Below are 15,059 nucleotides of genomic sequence, written 5' to 3' on the forward strand. Positions count from 1 at the left end.
CAAAGTTTCAGTTCGGTTCCACCGCTTCTCTCCGTGATCATCAAAAATGTTCCACATATCTACAGCCAAAATCCCTCTATGACACCATATCCCCCCCCAGCTTCCATTCATTAGTATTTTGGCTGTGTGCCATAAATAAAGCAAACAGAATGAATTTCAAATTTGAAATTAAGCGTTGATTTCGTATTTTAAAAAGACCCAAGACCCTTACCCAAATCTATACCCTCGACGGCATGATCCCTCAACATCCAGAGCGCAACTCCTCTGGTTTTATTTTCCACCCTGTACGGGGCAGTCCTGTGAGCAGTCCTGTTCACTTCTCAGAGCCGGTGCGCAGACACACTTGGAGGGCTGAAGAGGAGCTACTGACCCAACGGAGTCCTCCGGATCCGGGTGCAAAAACACAAAAGCGAAGAGGTCCAATCTGCCATGATCCCGATTCTACAAACAGGACTGAGGACAAAGTCACCAAGAGTGCGTAATTCCACCAAAGACACTCAGGACTGATGCTGGGGGTTTATGGGGGGAGGGTGCGGAGCTCCGCAGGAGTTCATCCTCTCCAGGAGACTGTCAGTCACGCGCGTTTTGAGCCACTGGAGAGCCGCCGCGCTCCCGTCGCTCCTCCTGAGCAGGGATCGATTGGACATGAGGAATGCGAGCGCGAACGCGTCTTCAACATTCAGAACACGTGCAACAGCGCCCGCCCAGTTCACCATCTCCCAGCTACCCCCCCACTGATGTCATGTAGTTTACAAGTAGTCAAGAATGACAGGTAATGACGGTAATTATGGACGCACCCGCCAGATGTCACAGGATTTACGCACGCACTTTATCTTATCAAACTAATGTTTCCTCAACAAAGAATAATTTTCCCTGCGCGCTTCGATGCGCTTTCAACAAAAAGTCTTTAAGGAAGTCCCTGAAGAATAGTTTTCACATTTGGATTATATTTGGTCACACTGCTTCAAATGTGTAACTTAAGATTTGACGAAAGAGTGGTTTGTTTGTTTGTTATTTAAATGATGCCCCTGGTTGCGGCGGTCACGGTGTGTTTGGATCAGGCGGGAGCTCCACTGCGCGTGATTTGAAGTCCCTTCCCACGCAAAATAGCGCATCTCGCTTCTGCTCTTCGATCATGTTAGAGATGGTGTCTGGATATCAATACTCGATTCTGGGCTCGGCTATACGTGCGGACGCTGTAAATCCCCCCCCCCCCTCCCGCCCCCTTTCCACACTTACCCCCTCCTCCCCCCAACCGAGATGTTAAACAGAATTTAATCACCGCCGTCTCTCCGTTATGCACCAGGAGACAGCCTATCAATTATTCTATCCCTGGAATATTCTGGTGTGGTGATGGCGATTGATTGCTCGGCTCTGTGTTTGCAGTAGTTCAGACATGGAGGTCGGTGTCTCATACATTACATATATTCTGATGTTTAACTTGTTTTGCGGCTTTTGGCGCACACGGTTCAGGGCCTGCTACGGGTCATCACGAGCGGTCCTCGGATGTATCTTGCTTTGAAGATGTAATTTGCAGCAAAAAAAAACAAAACACCATGTTCCACGAAATGTGGCATTTCTGAATAAACTTTAGCGATTTGGATTAAAGCCTCCTCGGACCTTTATATTGACGTTTTTGTTCCACATTGGAAGTTCAGCGTTTTGCGTAAAAACACTTTGACACTCAGCTGCATTTGAGGGATCAAATCCACCAACCCAGTGACTAACCTGCTCTACTGACAAGATTCCAACAAACGAAAAGCAAAAACATTGAACTGACTTAGACAGGATAACTTGAGTTCCGTGGACAGCGCCAGAGCAGACGGCATCAATTCAGCACCAGGAACAGCTCCACGGTCTCACCAGCTGCGTTTTTTTCTTTTTCTTTCAAATAACTAATTCAGTTTGCTGGATTATCAGCAAAAGGGGTTTGATCTGCAAAATAAAAAACAGAAAGTGGATAAAACACAACACACCGTGTCACGCACACTCGAGCTCCTGTCAAGGGAGTGGGATGAATGAAGGATGCAACGCCCTCAGCACTTACCCACCCTTCCCCGGAGGACAAAAAATCATTTGCTGGACTTTAAACTGTGGTTGAACAGTGTAGAATTTAATTTAAAACATCCAGCTGTTGTTACAGAAACGTTCGTTTTTGTTTGTTTTAAAGAGTGTTTGCCACTGAACTGTTTCACCTTCTCAACGTTAATTCAAAATGTCAAGCTGAAGGCTACCAGATCGTCCTGTCACACTCCTGCTATATGACAGAACATGTACAGTAAGAACAGAGGCTAAGGTGCTCTTGGTGTGTCCTGTGTCAGAGGCCTGGGGACATAGGATCTCCTCTGGAACTGTTTCCCCCAATAATCAACACCCAGAAGAGATCATATAACTTGAATTAACTGAATATTTTCACATTGTGTGGTGATACAGCAAATGTGCTCAAGGTGAGGTTGTGTAGTATTTAAACTAATTCATTAGTGTTCTTGGTGAAAATTATCGACACTTTCCAAAACACACGCGAGCTTCAGACATGGAGGTAATGAAAGAAAATAAATCTGTGCAGGACTGGGACACATAAAACTACCCAATAAGCAACTTATAGCTCTGTAAATTAGAGACTAAAATCTCCAGAAAAGTCTGTAATGTCACACAAAATAAAACAGTCCACCAGGCTTGTCTGCAGGTGTAGATTTAGTTTATAAATTTGGCATGTGCACAGATGTGGTCTAATGATTTTACTGACTGTTTCCATCCTGATGATTAAAACACAGCGTTTGCCTGTAATGAGCTCTCTGTCCTGGTGCATCTGCAGCCCAATTCTTCAGCCCATGAGTCTTGTATTAAAGGTAACATAAGTAATTTAATATTTCTGAGGGGAAAACACAATTTTAAATACAGCACAATAAATTATGGCCACCCATGCACGGCTGGTAAAGGACCTTCACAGAGCGCCACAAAGAAGGTGGGTCATATTAATGAGATCGCAGTGGGACAAGCTTTCTTTTTTCACACTTCATACCTTATCTATCTGAGGAAGCTTTTTTCCCCACTTATCAAAGGATTTGTGCATGAAAAAAAAAAAAAAATCATAGCTTGGCCATTGATTCAGAGACAACATGAAGGTTAATGAGAACAGACATCCTGGTTCCTCTGCTTTTGATCCCCTTGCATATAGAGATTCTTCATTTCTTTACGAGGTCACTGGCAGTAACCTGAGCAGGCCCATAAATAGTGTCCATCCCAGACAGACCCGGTGTCTGTCAATACTCAGAAAGTTCAGACACAACATCCGCATGCACGAGGTAAGAACATCACCCAAGACAGAAGAGCTGTTATAGTTAAGCAAAGACACTTTAACAAATGTTGCTGTAAATTAGTGGATAAATCTGTGAATCCTTAACTTCTCTGGTTCTACTCTTCACAAACATACTGTAGAAGACCACGCAGCTCCACAACAGTCTCACTTCATGTGTGGTGTTGTACTGCCATCCAGTGGCAATGATGAGTAACTCTAAAAGTGGGTTTTTGGGGTCATCCCGATTTATTATGACAGTAAAAACTGAACTAATGCACTATTGTGAAAACACCTTTCCATTCTTCATACCTGACCCCACTAAAAATAAAGGGCAAAGCACAGAACAGACAAGAGTCCAGCTTACCCACACCCAGGGTGGATTTCAAAACATTTATTGAAATTATAATGAAAAAAAGCTTTATAATTTTGAAGTTATTTAAAAATAATACACACATTCAGTATATGAACTCATCTACACATCTAGCAAAGCCTTGAACAAAAAATGTCTGACTCAGTTCAACTGCATCAGTGAGAAATGTGACACCAAGCTAAAATAAATAAAAGAAATATTTTTCAGTCCCTCAAAATACTTCTTTGCATTGCATCACATTGGATGCAAATTGTGCTCTTGTCCTTTCAAATGAATCCACAGCACAAAAATTAAAATGCAGCACTCAAAGGGCTTGTGAAATGGTAAACAGCTAATAGCAGTGCAGTCCTATCTGCAGAAAATGTGCTTCCTCTGGGAAAGGGAAATTCTATCAAATTGGCAGAATCTATCAAAACAACACAAATATTTCTGAGAAAATATAAAAATGCCTACTGGAAAAAGTATCAAAGAGAAAACAGATAAAACAAGTGGGTCACATGATTCACATGATTTTAGCATTATGTGTGAAAACATTATGGTCATCATGTAGGCAACAACGGAGTGCTAAATTAAACTACAGCACTGTGCACATAGAGTGCAAACCTTCGCCAACACTAGTTTCCAATTCCACAAAATTTTGCTTTGGAAAAAAAAATTCAAGGTCAAAGTCCTGTTAGAAGTGGCTTTTCATGAGCGAAATTAAATGTGATCAAATGGCAGAGTATGTGATTAGTTCATGCACCTGAATCAAACTTTTTTTATTTTGTTTTTGTGGCATTGTCAGCTTTTTTTTTTTGGGGGGGGGGGGGGGGGGGTGTCAACTTTTTCAGTTTCTGAATTCTTTTTCAAATAATTTTTACAGAACACTGGTTATCTCTACTATGCACAATTTGTCATTGCATTTTGTCACTTGGTTTCCAACTAATAACTGGAAGATAGACAAACAGGCATAAAATTGGAACCTCCATCCAATTTTGGTGGTGTCAGTAAATCCATAACAGAAAAATTAGAGTGATTGAGGTACTTTTGATTGAGATATAATGCAAAATGAACACCAAAGGGGCTTTTCAACATTAAATTCTAATGTCCACAAAATCCACAGTCCAAATCAGATCTGGATCACAATTTGTTACACGACGGTGAGTGCCAGTCTGCACCTCACTTCCAAATATGACAGTGATTGGGGCATGATTAAGATATAATGTAAAATATACATTAAATGGAGTTTTCAGCGTTAAATTTAAATGGCCACAAAATCTGTAATCTGGATCAGATCCGGATCAAACTTTGTCATTCGATAATGCATACCATCCTATATAACACTTTCAAATATAAAAGAAATGTTATCTTTTTTGGCAGAGGTATGAATTTTTGAAAATTAATTCAGTGTTAAAGACAGGGATTTTTTTCCAATTTTCCAAGATTGTTCCTGACTTTGACCTTGAAAACTGAATCAGTTTTTGCCTATCAGGAAATGAATCTTCAGTAAAAATTTCATGACGCTACATGAAAAATTGTTGGCCCCAGACTGTTCACAAACAGACAAACAAACAGGGGTGAAAACATAACCACCTCCAACTTCATTGGCAGAGGTAATTATTCAGCTCACCAAAACCTTCAAATTCTATTTTCTTCAACTGCACATACACTGCATTGAAAAGTATTCACAGTGCTTCACTTTTTACACATTTTGTTGCTACAGCCTTATTCCAACATAGATTAAATTCATTTTTTCCTCAAAATTCTACACACAATACCCCAAAATGACAATGTGGAAAAAGTCTCTTTCGAGATTTTACAAATGTATTAAAAATGGGAGAAAAAAAGATATCACGTACATAATTCACAGCCCTTGCCATTAAGATCAAAATTCAGCTCCGGTGCATCTCGTTTTCACTGATCATCCTTGAGATGGTTCTACAGCGTAATTGGAGTCCACCAGTTGATTGCACATGGTTTGGAAAGGCACCCACCTGTCTACATATAAGGTCCCACAATTGACAGTGCATGTCAGAGCACAAACCAAGCATGAAGTCAAAGGAATTCTCTGTAGACCTCTGAGACAGGATTGTCTTGAGGCACAAATCTGAGGAAGAGTACAGAAACATGTCTGCTGCTTTGAAGGTGCCAGTGAGCACAGTGGCCTCCATCATCTGTAAATAGAAGAACAGATCCATCAGGACTCTTCGAGCTGGCCACCCGCCTAAACTGAGCAGTCAGAGGAAAAGGGCCTTAGTTTGCCTAAAAGCACCTGAAGGACTCTCAGACCATAAGAAACAAAATTCTCTGGTCTGATGGGACAAAGATTGAATTCTTTGGTGCGAATGCCAGGTGTCATATTTGGAGGAAACCAGGCACCATCCCTACAGTGAAGCATGGTGGTGGCAGCATCATGCTGTGATGATGAGGAACTGGGAGACTAGTCAGGATTGAGGGAAAGATGAATGTAGTAATGTACAGAGACATCCTGGATGAAAACTTGCTCCAGAATGCTCTTGACCTCAGACTGGGGCGATGGTTCATCTTCCAGTAGGACAATGACCCTAAGCACACAGCCAAGACATCAAACGAGTGGCTTCAGGACAACTCTGTGAATGTCCTTGAGTGGCCCAGCCAGAGCCCAGACTTGAATCCCATTGAACATCTCTGGAGAGGTTTGAAAATGGCTGTGCACCGATGCTCCCCATCAACCTGATGGAGATTGAGAGGTGCTGCAAAGAGGAATGAGCAAAACTAACCAAAGATAGGTGCACCAAGCTTGTGGCATCATATTCAAGAAGACTTGAGGCTGTAATTGCTGCCAAAGGTGCAACAACAAAGTACTGAGAAAAGGGTTAATACTTATGTACATGTGACTTCGTAGTTTTTTATTGTTAATAGTAAGTCCCTTCGGCTGCTCCCTTGTTTGCACTCAGGGTCGCCACAGAAAATCCAAGGTGGATCTGCATGTTGAATTGGCATAAGTTTTACGCCGGATGCCCTTCCTGACGCAACTCCACATTACATGGAGAAATGTGGCAGGGGTGGGATTTGAACCCGGAACCTTCTGAACTGAAACCAAGTGCATTAACCACTTGGCCACCACCCCTGCTTTAGTTTTTTTTATTGTTAATAAATTTGCCAAAAAAAAAAAAAAAGTTTTTCATGTTGTCATTATGGAGTGAGTGGAATAACAAAAGGAGTAAATTAAAATAAAATGTGGAAAAAGTTAAGTGCTGTGAATACTTACAGAATGCACTGTTTTCTGTTTTAGGGAAAAATATTAAAGAATTAAGGGAAAAGGTTTTTGGAGCACAATTTTAGATTTCCACAAGTGAGGTTCTTCCTTAGGAAAAACCAAACAAACATGGTACCACACTACTCTCACCTCGGCCCAAAAGGCCGCAAACTAAGGCGATGTTGTTGTTTTTTTTGGTGTTAGTGGACATTTGTCAGCAGGGGGTCTGGGGGCTGCTCAAGGCTCAGGTTTTTGATGTCCAGGGATGCATTCTGAAAGTTTTTTTTGAAGACTATTTTCTCACCCCATTACCCTAAGTTGTACTGCTTAATGTGTGTTGTATTTGTATTTTCACCTTTTCTTTGCCTTTAACCAAAATTGATAACACAACCTACATCATTCTTTGATAAAATTAAAAACCACAATCCACTGTAGCAGCGGAGAACTTTAATCCCTGATGATGTCACATTTTTATATGATGCAGCCAACTCCATCAATTGCTTAACAGTAACCCTAATAATTTCTTGGACCAACAAAAGTATTTTTATTCCTGGGTGCTAATTTGGACCTCCTTCCTCAGTTATATGATCGGTAGAGTCCTAAGTTTCTGATATTTTTGCATAACAGACTGTACAGTTGGTATCACAGTATCATGCATGATTTGGAAATGCCGCCCGAAAAACAACCTGACTTGTGGAGATCCAAAATTCTGAAGCCTTGCTTTAATTCTTCAATTTTTTTTTACTGCTCTTCAAAACAAGAAGTCACTGGTTCTTTGTGTCAGCCTTTAAATACAGCTAAAGGTTCCCTGATTAGCCCAAATTATGACAGTCTTTCACAAATAGTAAGTACCTTCAGCTGCTTCCTTTCACTCGAGGTCACCACAGAAGATCCAAGATGGATCTGCATGTTGATTTGGCACAAGTTTTGGCCGGATGCCCTTCCTGACAACTCCATAATTACAGAGATGGGGTTTGAAGCCATAACCTCCTGCACTGAAACCAAGCGTACTAACCACTTGGCCACCACCCCTGCTGAGAGGCGTCAAGAAATAATTCCAGTAAATTTGGAAACATCCTGAGTTGTTTGAACAGACATTTATCTTGGGGAATTTATGGTGACACATCTGCAAATAAAAACAGAAAGAACTCTATCTTGTAATTATTATTACTGAATAACTATATATGGAAATAAAGTAGGCATACTAATGTACTTAAAACATGTTTGGAAAAAAAGGAATATGTGCAGTTGGGAAAATTGAGTTTGAAAGATTTTGCTCGGGTGAATTTAAACCTTTGAATGTCTGCAACTGTATGGTTCATAGTATGATGGACCATTAAATAACTTAACCTTGTTTTTTTTCCTCACAATTTACAGTTGAGATAAACAGACACTAGGCATAATAACAGAAAACAGACCTGTTTTACATCTACACACATCACTGGTACAATCAAAACTTTGACACCTTTTCAAAATGTAACAACAAACATGGCAGTGCAAGTGGGTTTTGGTACTGGGCCAATACATTCTTACTGTTTAGTTTAACAATTGTGCTTTCAAAGTTTTTAAAATAACTTGTATGAAAACACAATCGTGCAAACAAATGCATAATACTGATCAAATTGAAAATGCCTTTTGGCAACAACAGTGCCGACCATGCTTTACTACCTCTTCTTGTTTAAGACTTAAAAGTGTTTGTGATTAATGTAAATTAAAAAAAATAATACCTTAACTGCCAAGCATGAGCATGACTCCAGCCTGTAAGTGTTGCCATGTTGCGTTGTACACTGGACGCGCTCAGAACTCGTGGGTGATTGTCAGCAGCTCAGAAGAGGTTCACGACAAGGTGACGCTGATCAAATGTGACAAGACGTTGCATGTGAAGGGTCGCCGTAAAAGCTGCTCATTAACTTTGTCAACTCAGAATGAAGTCGACGTAGCAGCGGTAATGAAGAAACATAGGATACATCTTATCAGCAGTACACAACTTGTCCTTTCACTGATTTGACATTAATGAAAGTGGTGGAAGTTGTCCTCCGTAGACTCATGCAGACTGATCAAATCAGTGCTGGCAGAGGCCCTTCAGACTGGAAAGTGACAAATACTCTGCAGGACCAATGAGATCCCACCGGTGGATGAGGTAACTTCAATGATAAACAGCACTTGCGAATTACACCGCCAATATCAGGATGTCAGATAATGACAACAAAACACTTCTTCGTGTCTGTAGGCAGCTGTGAAACAGTCATACCTAAAGATATTTTTCACAGCTAGATGTCTGCACTGCCCCCCCCCCCCCCCCTCACTCTTATGAGGCCTAGAGTTCGTCATGGGGGGAACGACGCTGCCATTTGGGATGGTGTGTGACATGATTGGCTGCCTCCAGCGTCAGGCGCATGAACTCCTCCACATCAAAGTAGTAGTTGGTAAACTTTGGATGGGCCCCAAGGGTGGGATGGTGACCCTGTACAGTGTGAGAAGACGAAAAACCCTTGAAAGCACAGCACACAAAAGAATTTCTCTAACCAGGAGTCCTCTCAGTTTTTAATCACTGAAAGATGGAAAAAAGACAAAGTGAGCGCGAGGTTGAGTTTCTTTAGCACAGCCAATAAATCCACACAATTTAACGTGAGCGTGAACATGTAAGTATGTGTGTGTCAGTGAGATAAAGTGAGAAAGCTGAGGCTGAGGTGCCTTGGAGCTGATGGTTGTTGCGGGAGTTTCCCCTACCTTGTCCTGTGGGACCACTTTGTCCATTTTCTGCCAAGTCACGTATCGAATGCCCCGCAGCCGAGCCAAATCTCGATAGCAGCTCTCGTCCTGACAATTATATCTGGGAGGGACAGATGCAGGTGTTTTTAAAGTGCTAACCCTGTGTTCCTCACTCTGCCTCACTTTCACTGTCATGGTCCATCTTTTTCGCCCTGTGCATGCACTGTGGTTCTGTTTGTGCACTGTACACTAACACACACACACACACACACGCACGGACATGCAACCTGCTGCTGTGACATTCTACCAACAAGTGTGACCGCTGCCTTTTCTCTTTCATCTAAATGTATTTATTCATTTAACTGGTTATTTATTCCTCAAAACTTCAAAAGGATTGGCTCAAAAGCAATACATAAACATGAGTGAACCGGTAAATTGCACATACTGCGAAATTGAGAAGGAGCGCTCTCTTGGCACAAAAAGAAAACCTCCCATGAGTTCTCAATGCATACTGAAGGACTCACAATCCAAAGTCAATACTGTCAATGACGTCTCACTGAGTTTATTGGCAGGGAGTTTGACTGCTTTTGAAAAGGGGAGGTGAAGAGCAGAAGAGGGCAGAAAGGAGGTCTGACCACTTTGGTTGTGCCTCCCTTTCTCTTTATCAGACTGTGATCCACACTTTTGTTTGATGGTGACTGACTGATAGACAGACAGGGAGGAGAAGATACTCGCAACTTTGTTAACAGTATGGACAAAAATCTTTTTGAAAACAACCTGAAAATGCTACTGATCATTTTCACACAAACACATCACTTGCGTATCACTTATTTATTGTCATTTTTTTTGTTTTGTTTTTAGCTTTATTTGACATTATATGACAGGATGTGGGGCAATAGCGACAAGGAGAGACGTGCAACAAAGGTTGCCAAGATTACAAATGAAGGGGTTGTATTTAGTGACTTAGTCATGTATGTATTTTGGTCATAAAATGTAATAAACCAATGTGTCATCTGTCGTCCCCTTAAAGAGTCAGGGTGCACTGGAAGCTAGTACACACCTGTTTAGAAAGGGGAATAAAGAGACAGGTGTTCTGGTGAGTTAATGTACAGTGAGGAAAATAAGTATTTGAACACCCTGCGGTTTTGCAAGTTCTCCCACTTAGAAATCATGGAGGGGTCTGAAATTTTCATCTTAGGTGCATGTCCACTGTGAGAGACATAATCAAAAAAAAAATCTGGAAATCACAATGTATGATTTTTTTAATAATTTATTTGTATGTTACTGCTGCAAATAAGTAATGAACCCCTATCAACGAGCAAGAATTCTGGCTCACACAGACCTGTTCATTTTTCTTTAAGAAGCTTTCTTATTCTGCACTCTTTATCTGTATTAATTGCACCTGTTTGAACTTGTTACCTGTATAAAAGACACCTGTTCACACACTCAACAACTGTTATGATTATTTATTAGAAAGTGGAAGAAACACAAGATGACTGTCAATCTCCCTCGGTCTGGGATTCCATGCAAGATCTCACTTTGTGGGGTAAGGATGATTCTGAGAAAGCTCAGAACTACACAGGAGGACCTGGTCAATGACCTGAAGAGAGCTGGGACCACAGTCACAAAGATTACATTAGTAACACATGATGCTGTCATGGTTTAAAATCCTGCAGGGCAGCAAGGTCCCCTGCTCAAGCCAGTACATGTCCAGACTAGTTTGAAGTTCACCAGTGACCATCTGGATGATCCAGAGGAGGCATGGGAGAAGGTCATGTGGTCAGATGAGACCAGAATAGAGCTTTTTGGAATCAACTCCACTTACCATGTTTAGAGGATGAGAACAACCCCAAGAAAACCATCACAACCGTGAAGCATGGGGGTGGAAACATCATACTCTGGGGGTGCTCTTCTGCAAAGGGGACAGGACGACTGCACTGTATTGAAGGGAGGATGGATGGGGTCATGTATTGTGAAATTTTGGCAAACAACCTCCTTCCCTCAGTAAGAGCATTGAAGATGGGTCATGGCTGGGTCTTCCAGCATGACAATGACCCCAAACACAGAGCCAGGGCAACTAAGGAGGGGCTCCGTAAGAAGCATTTGAAGGTCCTGGAGTGGCCTGGCCAGTCTCCAGACCTGTACTCAATAGAAAATCTTTGGAGGGAGCTGAAACTCCAAACCTGAAAGATCTATAGAAGATCTGTATGGAGGAGTGGACCAAAATCCCTGCTGCAGTGTGTGCAAACCTGGTGAAAAACTATAGGAAACGTTTGACCTCTGTAATTGCAAACAAAGGCTACTGTACCAAATATTAACATTGATTTTCACAGGTGTTCAAATACTTAATTGCAGCAGTAACATACAAATAAATTATTTTAAAAAATTATACATTGTGATTTCCAGACTTTTTTTTTTAGATTATGTCTCTCACAGTGGACATGCACCTAAGATGAAAATTTCAGACCCCTCCATGATTTCTAAGTGGGAGAACTTGCAAAATCACAGGGTGTTCAAATACTTATTTTCCTCACTGTATCTGCATCAATTCATCACAGCATGGCAGCAGAAAGCAGCCGCCAAAGCTCCCCGAGGTGAAAGAGTGAAGCAGTAAGATGAAATTTTATATTTTTATAGTAGTCTTTACTTTTATTTCAATTAATGGTTGTTTTCAATTCTGTTTCACTGTGTATACAAGCAGGGTGTACATGCCCTGTGATCCTAGCCTGAGAATTAGTCTGTTCCCTCCATTCACATATCATTTCCAGAGGCCAGTACTACTGGATACAGACAAACCAGCCTGCTATTGGATGGGCATACAACCAATCAGTGAAAGGAAGCATGTGATGTGAGCAGTGCGACAACAAGATTTGGGTCAACAAATGTGCAGTTGGGAAGTAAGGCAAACATCTTTCTACAAAGGAAGGCATTTAGAGCTGTTTGCTGTTGTTCTTTCACAGACTGGATATTGTCTAGGTCATTCAAAAGAGAAGTTAGAGCTGTTTCAAATAATCACTCCATATCAATGGCAGCCATCTTGTTTGTTTATACCAATGGCTCTTGGGCGGTCCTCAATAAGTTATCGCATAAAACCCACTCCAAACAAGAAAAAAGGCAGTGGCTGGCCCAGCCTCTTTTTGCCAAGAGGAAGTAGCTGTGAATAATTTATTCGTGAGGTGAATTATGGGTGTGGTTTGTCAGGCTACTGCAAACCACTTTATGTCAGGCACATGTGAATATTACATCCCAAAAATACCATAACTACTCTACACGTGCCTTTAGACCAAGTCTTTGCTGGTTTTTGGTGCAATAATTTTCAGATTCTGCAGATAGCTTTCCACCTGTACTGTATCTGATAAATGGACTGCATTTTATATAGCACTTTTCCATCTGCATCAGATGCTCAAAACGCTTAACACAGTAATGCCTCACATTCACCCCTTGTGCTGCCGTACAAGCTACTCACTACACACCGGGAGCAACTAGGGGATTAAGGACTTTGCCCAAGGGCCATTAGTAATTTTCCGGTCAGGCTGGGATTTGAACCGAGGATCCTCTGGTCTCAGGCCCAACGCTTAACCACTAGACCATCACCTCCCCCACCTCTTATCACACCTTATTTTTTCTATTTACACACCTACGGGTGCACAAATGTACTCACTATTTATATGACAAGGGTACTAGGTGTGAAAAAGACAAAGATAGAGTCCTTGGTGCTGCAGTTTTTATTCCCCACCAGCCATGCTAGGATAAGGGATAGTGAATCACAGTCCATCTGTGCATCTGTCTGTTCATCATATTTTATTTTCAACACTATAACTTATGAATGACTGCTGTAATACGCTCCAGAACCCCACCCCCGTGAGCCTTGCCTGGAGTAAGTGGGTACAGAAAATGAATAAACTTACCTAATTTATTCCAAAATCAATATGGATATTCATACACTATGTTTCTTCACCCTATGAACTTTTAGCTTACTACCAGTCAGGATTTTAACAACAAAGCCACTTCAATCATTGTTGACTCTGTACATTACATCATCACTGAACAAGGGCTGCAACCTCAGCCCAAGTTATTCCAAAATTTATATGTATAATCTAATACTAGGTTTCCCCACCGTATGAAGTTTTGGGCCATGTGTCTTCTGGATTAGGAGTGTCAGTCAACGTTACCTACCCAGGAATCTGTGTTCCTCTGTGTTCACTAAATCCTGCACATACTCAAATCAATGCAAACATGAAGTTCTGCACAAAACCAGTTGGAAATGCATGTACATCAATTTATAGAAGTTAGAGATGCTCTCTCAACTGTTTCAATGTCACTTTAACCTTCAAAAGTTAACCACTAAAAACCATTTTTGTCCCTACAACATGAAGAAGTGAAGTACACACACAGGCATACATTAAGATTCACTCACAGCTCAAAGATGACAGCCCAGTCAGGAAGGAAAAGGAGGTGGGTAAGACCAGCCCCGTGCATCCCGATAAAGATGTCAGAGTTGTGAGTGATCCTCAGCTGGTCCAAAAAGGGGACATCCCTAAAATCCAGACATGAGTCATCAATCGCGTTCACTGTGTTAAACATTACCTCCGACTCATTCTCGCGGCTCACCACTACTACATTACACAACAAGTGATTTCCTTTTCTTATTTTTATGGCGTGCTGCCACAGGCCTGACCGCAGCTATGCTGCAATGAATTTCCCCTAATGTGACGAGTTCTCCATAACTCACTTGTATTTGTAGTCCACGACATTGACCTCCAGTAAAGGCATGGTCTTGAGGGCATTTATCAGCTGTAAAAACAGCAGTGTTAACTGATCAATGAAAGCAAACAAATATGGACACCGACCATATAAATTACAAGCTTTTTATACTTCTACAGTTTACAGCAAACAAGATTTTAAATCGGCACTTAACAGAGGCGGGCAGCAAATCAATGGTGGAAAGGAGGATTGGCTGAGTGGAGGAGGGGTAAAGGGTGAAGAGGTGGAGAGAGAGAGAGAGAGAGAGAGAGAGAGAGAAAGAGGTGGAAAGAGGGAAAATAAAGAAAGAAAAAGGAAGACAGGGTTTCGAAGAGTCTGAGTGCAAGAAAGGGACAGATGGGTGAGCGTGGTACTGGACTCACCTCCACTTGGTTTAATATCCTTCTGTATTCTGTACTGCGAGCCAGCAGGGTGACACGAACACAGCCCTCCTGAAAACAGCAATGCACCCAATAATCAATCAGCCAAGGACACAGAAGATAGGCATCTGGGAACACATGATGCTCATTCAAAATAACTAAAGAGCTTCTAGTTCCACTGTCTGATATAAAAGGCAAAACAATAACTCACGTAACCAGTTTAAAAACTATCTGGAATGAAACTTAAAGTGGAATCTTTTTGGGAGTTTTTTTTCCCATCCTAAATGTGCTGTTACTACTGATGCATTCTTTTTCTACAGTCTTCTACTGCCACCTTGT

The 15,059-nt window shown here is 41.5% G+C and overlaps 2 protein-coding genes across 3 annotated transcripts in view; both read right to left on the reverse strand.

The window, feature by feature from the left end:
* LOC117507333 (chemokine-like protein TAFA-4) overlaps positions 1-545 on the reverse strand; it is a 218,096-nt gene extending 217,551 nt beyond the window's left edge. Inside the window, exon 1 of one of the 2 annotated variants that reach the window (XM_034167175.1) lies at positions 212-535. The gene's annotated coding sequence lies outside the window, so the exon portion shown is untranslated. Of the gene's footprint in view, positions 1-211 lie in introns of both variants that reach the window. The other variant, XM_034167179.1, reaches the window with a different exon arrangement.
* Positions 546-7,102: 6,557 nt separating this feature from the next.
* The window catches only part of eogt (EGF domain-specific O-linked N-acetylglucosamine (GlcNAc) transferase), a 54,485-nt gene continuing 46,528 nt past the window's right edge, over positions 7,103-15,059 (reverse strand). Inside the window, exons 12-16 of the mRNA XM_034167180.1 lie at positions 14,724-14,792; positions 14,330-14,391; positions 14,015-14,134; positions 9,616-9,718; positions 7,103-9,349 (exon numbers count right to left, since the gene is read on the reverse strand). Coding sequence (XP_034023071.1) covers positions 9,203-9,349; positions 9,616-9,718; positions 14,015-14,134; positions 14,330-14,391; positions 14,724-14,792 — 501 coding nt within the window. The 3' untranslated portion in view covers positions 7,103-9,202. The remainder of the gene's footprint in view (positions 9,350-9,615; positions 9,719-14,014; positions 14,135-14,329; positions 14,392-14,723; positions 14,793-15,059) is intronic.

This window comes from Thalassophryne amazonica, chromosome 3 (assembly GCF_902500255.1).
Source record: "Thalassophryne amazonica chromosome 3, fThaAma1.1, whole genome shotgun sequence".
NCBI classification, from domain to species: Eukaryota; Metazoa; Chordata; class Actinopteri; order Batrachoidiformes; family Batrachoididae; genus Thalassophryne; species Thalassophryne amazonica.